This window comes from Chiloscyllium plagiosum, chromosome 1 (assembly GCF_004010195.1).
Source record: "Chiloscyllium plagiosum isolate BGI_BamShark_2017 chromosome 1, ASM401019v2, whole genome shotgun sequence".
Classification (NCBI taxonomy): domain Eukaryota; kingdom Metazoa; phylum Chordata; class Chondrichthyes; order Orectolobiformes; family Hemiscylliidae; genus Chiloscyllium; species Chiloscyllium plagiosum.
The window spans coordinates 128,927,827-128,938,687 of record NC_057710.1 but is presented as its reverse complement, the minus strand read 5'-3'; the positions used below and the strand labels follow the sequence as shown (position 1 = coordinate 128,938,687).

The 10,861-nt window shown below is 38.9% G+C and overlaps 1 protein-coding gene across 1 annotated transcript in view; it reads left to right on the top strand.

The window, feature by feature from the left end:
• Positions 1 to 4: 4 nt before the first annotated feature.
• The window catches only part of pde5ab (phosphodiesterase 5A, cGMP-specific, b), a gene marked incomplete at its 5' end in the record, with an annotated part of 77,892 nt that continues 67,035 nt past the window's right edge, over positions 5 to 10,861 (top strand). The window contains 2 exons of the mRNA XM_043700718.1: positions 5 to 340; positions 3,694 to 3,783. Coding sequence (XP_043556653.1) covers positions 5 to 340; positions 3,694 to 3,783 — 426 coding nt within the window. The remainder of the gene's footprint in view (positions 341 to 3,693; positions 3,784 to 10,861) is intronic.

Sequence of the window (10,861 nt, the reverse complement as noted above, 5' to 3'; positions counted from 1 at the left end):
GTTTCCCAAGCCTGCCTGTGAAGCCGTACCTGTCAACGACCAGTGTTCCCGACTTTTAGAGCTTGTCAAGGATATTTCCAGCCATTTGGATGTTACAGTGCTCTGTCACAAAATCTTTCTCCACATCAATGAAGTCATTGCTGCTGACAGGTATTCACTCTTCCTCGTGCACGAGGACAGCTCAAATGAAAAGTTTCTTGTGAGTCAGCTCTTCGATGTTGCAGAAGGTTCCACACCTGAAGAAACTTCAAACAATTGCATCCGATTAGAATGGAACAAAGGAATTGTTGGATATGTAGCAGCTACAGGAGAGCCTCTGAACATTAAAGATGCATATGAGGTACGAACAACTCAGGTTCCTTTGACTGCACAGATGTAGACTTAATCACTTTACAGGAACTTCAGAAAAGCTCAGTGCAGTGGCTTCAGACAATGCAATTGCAGTTGTGTTTTTCGCATTGATTCTATTGTCCAAAGAAAGGCGCTTTGCATATCAAATCTTAAAGAAGAAAAAAGATCAGAGTCTTTCCATGGATTTCAGTGTTTTGAGAACTAATATAAGTTAAAGACAAAAAAAAACTGCAGATGCTGGAATTCAAAGTCAACAATTGTTGAAAAATGTGGTGCTGGAAAAACACAGCAGGCCAGGCAGCGTCCGAGGAGCAGGAGAATCGACTTTTCAGGCATAAGCCCTTCTTCAGGAATCTGAAGAAGGGCTTATGCCCGAAACGTCGATTTTCCTGCTCCTCGGATGCTGCCTGGCCTGCTGTGTTTTTCCAGCACCACATTTTTCAACTCTGGTCTCCAGCATCTGCAGTCCTCACTTTCTCCTATTCAAAGTCAACAGGCAGGAGGCTGAAAGAACACAGCAAGCCAGGCAGCATCAGGAGGTGAAGTCAACATTTTGATGTAACCCTTTTTCAATCGTTAATTTTGCCACCTCTGGGAATTATTTATAAGAAAATCAAATTTAACTTTGATTTTTGCTTTCTGAAATGTTGAAAACCAGCCTACAAGGAGGTTGTGTGTCTACAATGTTCTCAGGACAATGTCCCAGCAGTGTCAAATTATTCAGTAAATGGTCCCTAAATTCAATAATTAAGTATTTGGGAAGTCAGAAGCCACAAATTTCACTCATTCTATCCCTCTCCCTGGCAACTGTATGAGGCAGAACCAGATTCTTTCTAAGCATTGTGTTATATTTGACACAGAAATAAGCTTTCAACATATAGCACTAGGACCACATACTTCCATCTTCATAATATCCCCCTGTGTCGGTACATCTGCTACTAAAACCTGACATGCTTCTGTTATCTTTGAAGTTGACTATTCCAAGACCCTCCAACCCAGATTCCACATTTGACCCTCTCTAAACTTGAAGTCATCCAGAACCCTGCTTGTCTCTGTCCTCATTTCAAATGCTGTTCACAAACCCTGTGCTTGCTGACTTACCCTGACTCCTGGCCAAATAACACCCCAATTTTAAAATTCCTATCCTTATTATGAAGTTCTTTCTTATCTCTACAATCTCTTCCAGCCTGACAACCCTCTACAGTATCTGTGTGCTTCTAATTCTGACATCTTGAATATCCTCAGTGCTAGTCGCTTCCACTATTGGCAATCATGCCTTCAACTACTTGGGATCTAAGCTTTGCAATTCTCCCCTAAATGTTTCTGCCTCTATTGCCCTCTTTAAGACACTCCTTCAAAGTTTTGCTTATCTGCCCTAATATCTTTCATGTGGCTCAGTGCAATATTTTCTTTTATAATGCTTCTGTGAACTGCCTTGGGACAGTTAATTATGTAAAGACTCTATATCTCGTCTTTCACATAATGGCGTGATAATAACGCCAAGGTCCTGGGTGTGGGTGGCACAGTGGCTCAGTGGTTAGCACTGCTGCCTCACCGTACCAGGTCCCAGGTTCAATTCCAGCCTCGGGTGACTGCCTGTGTGGAGTTTGTACATTCTCCCTGTGTCTGGATGGGCTTCCTCTGGGTGCTCTGGTTTCCTCCCTGGAGGGTTGGTGTGGACTGGTTGGGCTCAAGGGCCTGTTTCCACACTGTAGGGAATCTAGTCTAATCTAATCTAAATTCATGATGGTGATTTTGTTCATAAATACTGCCTATTACATTGTAATGGTTAGTTTATCTTTGTAGTTTGCATGTCCTGCTAATTTCTTGTAAATCATAGAAACTTTTGCAAAATTTTATTTAAATTCCTAACATCTAAATTCTTTAATGTAATGCCTTAACTTGAGTGTTTGATATCCATTTAGATTGGACAGGAGGAGAGTGCTTAAAAAGTCAAATAATAGCTTTCAATCTTTACTGCTCTGCTTTTTATATAGTTGTTTCATTTTAGAAAAATACATGATTTCTTTATTACTTAAGTCGTTGTTTAAACATTAATGGAAGATCACCATGATGATTGGTTGATTAATTGTTTGTTTGCCTGATTTATTTTTGTCACATGTATTGAGATACAGCGTAAAGTGTTGTTTTGCATGCTATATTGACAGATCACACAGTATAAAATGCATCAGGGTAGCAGAGTGCAGAATACAATGTGACAGCTGCAGAGAGAGACATCAAAACTAATGACTACAACTAATTCAAATAATATACAGTGGAACTGTTCCTGAATATTGAATAATCAGTACAGGAATCAGTGAAAACACTGATTAGTGAAAGATGCATTTATTTCAGAATTATACCTATTTAGTAGTAAATCTTCCGCTGATAATTTTTTAGATTACTTACTTACAGTGTGGAAACATGCCCTTCAGCTCAACAAGCCCATACCGACCCGCAACCCACCCAGACCCATTCCCCTACATATACCCCTCCACCTAACACTATGGGCAATTAATCATGGCCAATTCACCTGACCTGCACATTTTTGGACTGTGGGAGGAAACCGGAGCACCCAGCGGAAACCCACACAGACACGGGGAGAATGTGCAAACTCCACACAGTTGCCTGAGGTGGGAATTGAACCCAAGTCTCTGGCGCTGTGAGGCAGCAGTGCTAACCACTGTGCCACCATGCATCATGTACTCTCAACTGGGGGAAAATATGTAAAACAAAACATGTTATATTTGCAAGTTTTTTTTCAAATTATGCTTATTTTTAATCAATTGAATGTCAATATTATTTGAAGACAGCTTCTCTTTTAACACAGAACTAACAAAGACTTCAGAGTGAGGTTAATTATATTTTATAACATAATCAATGTATTGTTGTTTTAATCTTGCTGTTAATTCTAAATTCTTCATTTCCTGTTACAAATAGGCTGTATCAGCACCAGATTGTGAAAAAAAAACCTCTCAAAATATCAAGTACAGGAGAGTGCCAGTATAAACCATCACATTATCAATTTCCAGTATTATTTTCGTTTGACCATATGGTCTACATTGCTGCTCAGTAGGTGGTTATTTTTGAGCAGAATGCCTTCTTAAGATATAATTGTGACATGCTAGAAGTGATGAAAAACTATCTGCAAAGTTACATATCCTTTTAGGAAGAAGACAGACATTGTTGCTGCAATTTCAAATAGTAGGCTAAAATACATAACAGATGGGAATCATCCAAAATCAAAAATCAGTTTGTATAGGCCATTCACTTAATATATTTGCATCTCTCTGTACAAATGATGTACTAAACTCTTACAGATCTGTTCTCTAACCCTCACAGGATCCCAGATTCAATGCAGAAGTTGACCAGATCACAGGGTACAAGACACAGAGTATTCTGTCGATGCCGATAAAGAATCACGAAGATGAGGTGATTGTCATTTTCTGACACTATATGAGTTATGATTCAGTTGTGATGTGATAAAATGAGCAGATTGGCTGAGTCTTGTTTCTGTACTTTTCAGTACCTTTAAGCTCTGATGACCTTTAATGTTGTGGTGACTAGAACTGTATATGTTACATTATTCGGGTATGATCTGACAGTGCACTGTCCAGCTTCAACATAACTTTAGGGAATTTGAAATCAGCTGTTTTGACAATACAGCTGGAATTCTATTTCTATTATTGCCTCACAGTCTGATAACATTGTGAGCAGCAAGTTGACATAACACTGCTCGGTCTGTTTCAAGTTGTGTTTCACAAGTTCCACCTCATCTCATCAAAAATATAGACACGTCTCCTATTTTTAAATTTTTATATGTATTAACTAATATTTTCTTGAACTGGTAGATAAAGTGTAACATACTACATAACAAAATGTCATTTTTGTAATTGATTAACTAAATGCAAACCATGTTGAGCTCATTGAGAATTGTTTGCAGCATTATGCTATCTGTGAATTTAACTGCTGTGCCTGAAGACATTGATTCATAGGTTAGAGTCATGTAACAATATATTTCTACATTTGAAACAAAAAGAATGATTCAGACTTCTCATATTCTCATTATTTATGTAGAGGAGAAATAGGCAGATCACCCAATTCTTAAATTGTCCCCACCCCATTGTGGATTACTTACTCACTATGTATCCTTTGTTTCTGTACTTTTAACAGATTACAGATACATCTCAACTTTTACAACTTGGTCTGAGGATTTTGAGTACTTATTGTTTGTTCATGATTGTGGTTGAAAAAAAGATGGTGACATTTCTACTTGAACCACTGCATTGTCTCTATTGATGATTTGTTGTGTTCAACCAAAACTGGGAAGACCATTCACAACATTTCAACAAAATAATCATTCTGCAACAAACAGCTACTTTGGTACTAAGCTTGGTTCTCAAATTGCCAAAGTAAAAGTCACATATTTGGACTACAATGTGGGACAAGGCTAAGTAGCATCCAGAGAAGCAAATATATGGTTATCTTAGATTTGCCAGTATTTAAGACAAAATGAACGAAAGATTTTGTAGTTCATAGACTTGAATAGATTCTACTGGAAGTTTAGTCTGAATTTCAGCACTGCATTGGCTCCCCTGACGGTACTGTTAAAGATCGGCATGGAATTCTAAAGAATAGAGGAGGGTCAGAGTGCCTTTGACAACTTGAAAACTATACAAATTATCATATCAGTTTTAGTGGTACTGAATTATATTAAAGCATTTAAATTTGCTATTGATGTCAGTGACATTGGTGTTGATGCAGATATATCACAGCATATTCAGGATCAAAGATTAGTCCATCACTTTCCTCAAATTTTGAATTATTTCCTGTAGAAATTTTCAACTGTGGAAAAAAGACTTTGAGTTTGGTATTGGTATCACAACATTTTGAAGTCTACATGTTAAACAGTACTGCGGAGACTTATTTATATGGTGCACAATCTTCTAACCGTTAATGCAAAGTTCCACATCAAAAACCTGAGACTGTTTCATTTGGATTTAATGTTACAGCTGTACAATCATTCATGGGACAGGAAGAAACAATACCAAAACAACTGTTTAATAAAGAGCAAATATTCCAGAAACTCATATTTCATGATCAAAATTGACTTATGTAGGATAGGACTTTCATGCAAAGTCTTGATGTATTTTATGTAAAATACATTTTTACTGCTAGATAAAATCTGTGTAAGTAGAACGGATATAGTGAGGGATTATAGTAGAAAATGAAAAGGCCTCTTAATAATACCTCGGTATTTTTTCTTGTAGATAGCTGTTAGGAAAGATATAAACCTTGAAGTTACATTTTCTTGTGTTAAGAAGGGAAAATATTGCTTATAGCTCATTTTTGGAGTTGATTGTGAGTTTGGAGGTAGAGTTGCATAATTGTACTTTTGATGTGGATTTGCAAAATGTGTAGTGAAGATTTAGGGTTTGGATGCAGATGGTTTAATACATTAGAGAAATATTGTGCTTTTGCCTACCAGTAGGGATCCAGACATACAGAATAACTGAAAAATCCAGAAGGCAAACAGTGTATGTGTAGGTCAGAGAGTGGAAGCAGGAGAGGTAAGATGTGTGGCACGAAATCCTGCAATACTCCTAAAAATTGAGATTAGGAATCACATACATTTCCTCTGAAGTTAAAGTAATAGTGAATTTAGTTTGAGGTTTTGTTTTAATTGTCTCAGGGTGTCTCAAGGAGCAAAGCACCCAGTAAATACACAGAAACTTGCCAGAAGGATAGCAGTTACAGTTTTGCAATTGTGTGGAGACAGTGAATCTTTGCTGGGCTGAGATGTTTATGAGGGTATTGTTAGGATAAAAGGAATAGCATGAGGTTGAATCCTTTTCCTGGTTTTTGTGCTGATATCTTTCCAACCTTTTTAGCTAGAGCAATAGTGTTTTTTTTTCATGCTTGATAAACAGTTTATATTTTATGTATACAGTATAATCTTATGATGTGTTCTGTAACTGATCACCATAGTTAAAAATAGATAAAGTTAGGTTCCATGTTTTACTGTGGGATCTGACTTATCCTATATTAACATCAACTATGTTCATAACATTGCCCTAAGCTTGATCTTGCATGTTTCTTTAGTGTCTCCCCTATCTTCAGTTACTAGTGGTGTATTGCAAGGATCTCTTTTGGGGCCAATGCTGTTTGTCATTTTTATAAATGACCTGGATGAAGCTGTAGAAGGATGGGTTAGTAAATTTGCGGATGACACTAAGGTCAGTGGCGTTGTGGATAATGCTGAAGAATATACAGAAAGACATAGATAAACTGCAGAGCTGGGCTGAGAGCTGGCAAAAAGTGTTTAATGTGGAAAAGTGTGAGGTGATTCACTTTGGAAGGAGTAACAGGAATGCAGAGTACTGGGCTAATGGTAAGATTCTTGATAGTGTGGATGAGCAGAGATCTCGGTGTCCATATGCATAGATCCCTGGACGTTACTACTAGGTTGATAGGAAGGCGCACAGTGTGTTAGTGTTTATTGATAGAGGGATTGAGTTTCAAAGCCATGAGGTCATGCTGCAGCTGTACGAGACTCTGGTGCAGCTGCATTTGGAGTACTGCGTATACTTTTGGTCGCTGCATTATAGGAAGGATGTGGACATATTGGAAAGGGTACAGAGGAGACTCACCAGGATGTTGCCACTTTTGGAAGACTGCGTGCAATTCTGGTCTCCCTGCTATAGGAAGGACATCTATACTTGTAAAACTTGGAAGGGTTCAGAAAAACATTACGAGGATGTTGCCAGTGTTGGAGGGTTTAAGCTACAGGAAGAGGTTGAATAGGCTAGGGCTATTTTCCCTGAAGCAATGGAGGCTGAGGGGTGACTTTACAGAGGTTTGTAAAATCGTGAGGATCAAGGATAGGGTAAATAGGCAAGGTCTTTTCCTAGGAATGGGGGACTCCTGAACGAGAGGGCATACTTTTAAGGTGAGAGGGAAAGATATAAAAGGGACCTAAAGGGCAACTTTTTCACACAGAGCATGGTGCATGTATGGAATGAGCTGCCAGAGGAAGTGGTGTAGTCTGGTGCAATTATAACATTTAAAAGGCATCTGGATTCATTTATGAATATCAGAGGGATATGGGCCAAGTGCTGGCAAATGGAACAAGATTTATTTGGGATACCTAGTTGACATGGATGAGTTGGACTGAAAGGTCTGTTTCCATGCTGTATATCTGTATGACTCTATGACTCTATCTTATTTCCTATAGCAGGGAGACTGGAATTGAACACAATATTCTAAAAGTGGTGTCAGCAATGTCCTGTACAGCTGTGACATGACATTACAACTCCTATAGTCAATGCACTGACCAATGAAATGCCTTCTTCACCACTCTGTCTCCCTGAGACTCCACTTTCAAGGAGCTATGCACCTGCATCCCTAGGTCTCTTTGTTCAGCAACTCTCCCCAAGGCCTTACCATTAACTGTATAAGTCCTAGCCTGGTCTGCCAAAAGACAACACCTCACATTTATCTAAATTAAACATGATCTGCCACTCCTTAGCCCATTGGTCCTTCTGATCAAGGTCCTATTGTACTCTGAGATAATCTTCTTCATTGTCCGCTATTAACCATCCCTCCTGTATTCACATCCAAATCATTTATATCAATGACGAAAAGTAGTGGACCCAGCACTGATCCTTGAGGCCGCCAGTGTGAAAAGCAACCCTGCACTTGCACCTTCCATACCCTATCTGAAAACCAATTTTCTATGCAATTGGCTAGATCCCACTGGATTCCATGTGATCAAACCTTGGTAAGCAGTATACCATGCAAAACTTGTTGAATGCTTTTTTGAAGTCTACCACTCCGCCTTCACCAATCCTCTTTGTCAATTCTTCAAAAAAGTCTAATCAAATTTGTGAGACATGATTTCCCACGCACACACACACAGACTGTTCGTAATCAGTCTTTCCCTTTCCAAATGCATGTAAATCCTGTCCCTCAGAATCTCGCCATCAACGTACTCACCGCTGACATCAGGCTCACCAGTCTATAGTTCTTGTGATATATTTCTGAATTCATGTGATTTTCTGGCTACTGATAATTAGTGCACAGAATGTGTTTTAGAACACAGAACATAGAACAATACAGCGCAGAACAGGTTGCGCCGACCTGTGAACTATTCTCAGCTCATCCCCCTACACTATCCCATCATCATCCATATGTTTAAATCTCCCTAATGTGGCTGAGTTAACTACATTGGCAGGCAGGCATTCCACGCCCTTACCACTCTCTAAGTAAAGAACCTGCCTCTGACATCTGTCTTAAATCTATCATCCCTCAATTTGTAGTTATGTCCCCTCGTACAAGCTGACATCATCATCCTAGATAAAAGGCTTTCACTGTCCACCCTATCTAAACCTCTGATCATCTTGTATGTCTCGATCAACTTCCCTCTTAGCCTTCTTCTTTCCAATGAGAACAGACCCAAGTCTCTCAGCCTTTCCTCATAAGATCTTTCCTCCAGACCAGGTAACATCCTGGTAAATCTCCTCTGCACCTTTTCCAATGCTTCCACATCCTTCCAGAAATATGGCAACCAGAACTGTACACAAAGTTCCAAGAGCGGCTAGCGTTTTGTATAGTTTCATATAGGAGAATCTAAATACATTTGTGCAGAAGAAAAATTTCTATAAATAATATTGGCTCACAATTTCTTGTGCAGCTGGAACATAAATTAGAGAGACTAATGTGCTTCAAAATTCAAATGCTTGTTTCCATTTGCATTCGATTAATTCTGCCAAAGATATGTTATTTGATTGAAGTCTCCCCTCATCTACTTTGAATAAAATGCATTGATTAGATAAGAGCAATTTGTTATAATTTATTCTTGAAATCTGTATCCTATTAAAGAGAAAAAATATACATTGCCTATTAATTGTCCCTTAACCAACACTCACCAAAGCAGCTTAGTTGGTTATTTATGTCATGACTGATTTTAGGACCTGTTGTGTAAAGACTTCAGGACCTTGGAGTTACCTTGCTAATGTTGTTATGGAGGAGCATATCACTGAACATCAATAGCACAATATGGATGGAGTTAGAACAATCTGGAAGAATAGACCACCACTACACCAGACTACTGGACTACACTGCTCTGCACGCTAGAATAAAAACAAGTCTTAAGAGCACATTGATATAAATACACAAAACGGACTCCTTATCCACTGTAGCTATCAAATCAGAGCCTGGTATCTGGATGTAAGTTTGATGGTGAACTGAAAGGTTCGCTTTCAGACATTTAATTACCATACTAGGTAACATCATCAGTGAGCCTCCGGTGAAGCACTGGCGTTAGTGACCTGCTTTTTGTTTATGCATTTAGGTTTAAAGTCAATGGGAGCACTGTGGAGCCAGCAACCATAATTCTATTAGTTTTAAAATAGTGATGGAAAAGTATAGACCAGATCTAAATTGGAGAAAGGCTAATTTTGACGGTATTAGTCAAAAACTTTTAAAAGCTGTATGGGGACAGATGTTCACCGGTAAAGGGATGGCTGAAAAATTGGAAGCCTTCAGAAATGAGATAATGAGAGTCCAGAGACAATATATTCCTGTCAGGGTGAAAGGAAAGGCTGGTAGGTATAGGGAATGCTGGATGACTAAAGAAATTGAGGGTTCAGTTAAGAAAAAGAAGGAAGTATAGACAGGATAGATCGAGTGAATCCTTTGAAGAGTATAAAGGCAGCTGGAGTATACTAAAGAGGGAAATCAGGAGGGCAAAAGGGGACATAAGATAGCTTTTGCAAATAGAGTTAAGGAGAATCCAAAGGATTTTTACAAATTCATTAAGGACAAAAGAATAACTTGGGAGAGAATAGGGCCCCTCAAGGATCAACAAGGCAGCCTTTGTGTGGAGCTGCAGGAGATGGGGGAGAAAAAATGAATGTTTTGCATCAGTGTTTACTGTGGAAAAGGACATGGAAAATGTAGAATATAGAGAAATAGATGATGACATCTTGAAAAATGTCCATATTACAAAGGAGGACGTGCTGGATGTCTTGAAACACATAAAAGTGGATAAATCCTCAGGACCTGATCAAGTGTACCCTAGAACTCTGTAGGAAGCTAGGGAAATGATTGCTGGGCCCCTTTTTGAGATATTTGCATCATCGATAGTCACAGGTGAGGTGTTGGAAGACTGGAGGTTGGCTAATGTAGTGCCACTGTTTAAGAAGAGTGGTAAGGACAAGCCAGGGTACCTGATTTTGGTGGTGGGCAAGTTGTTGGAGGGAATCTTGAGAAAAAAGGATGTACATGTATTTGGAAAGGCAAGGACTGATTAGGGATAGTCAACATGGCTTTGTGTGTGGGAATTCATGTCTTACAAACTCGATTGGGTTTCTTGAAGAAGTAACAAAGAGGATTGATGAGGGCAGAATGGTGGATGTGATCTATATGAACTTCAGTAAGGCGTACAACAAGGTTCCCCATGGGAGACTGGTTAACAAGATTAGATCTCATTGAATACAGGGAGAACTAG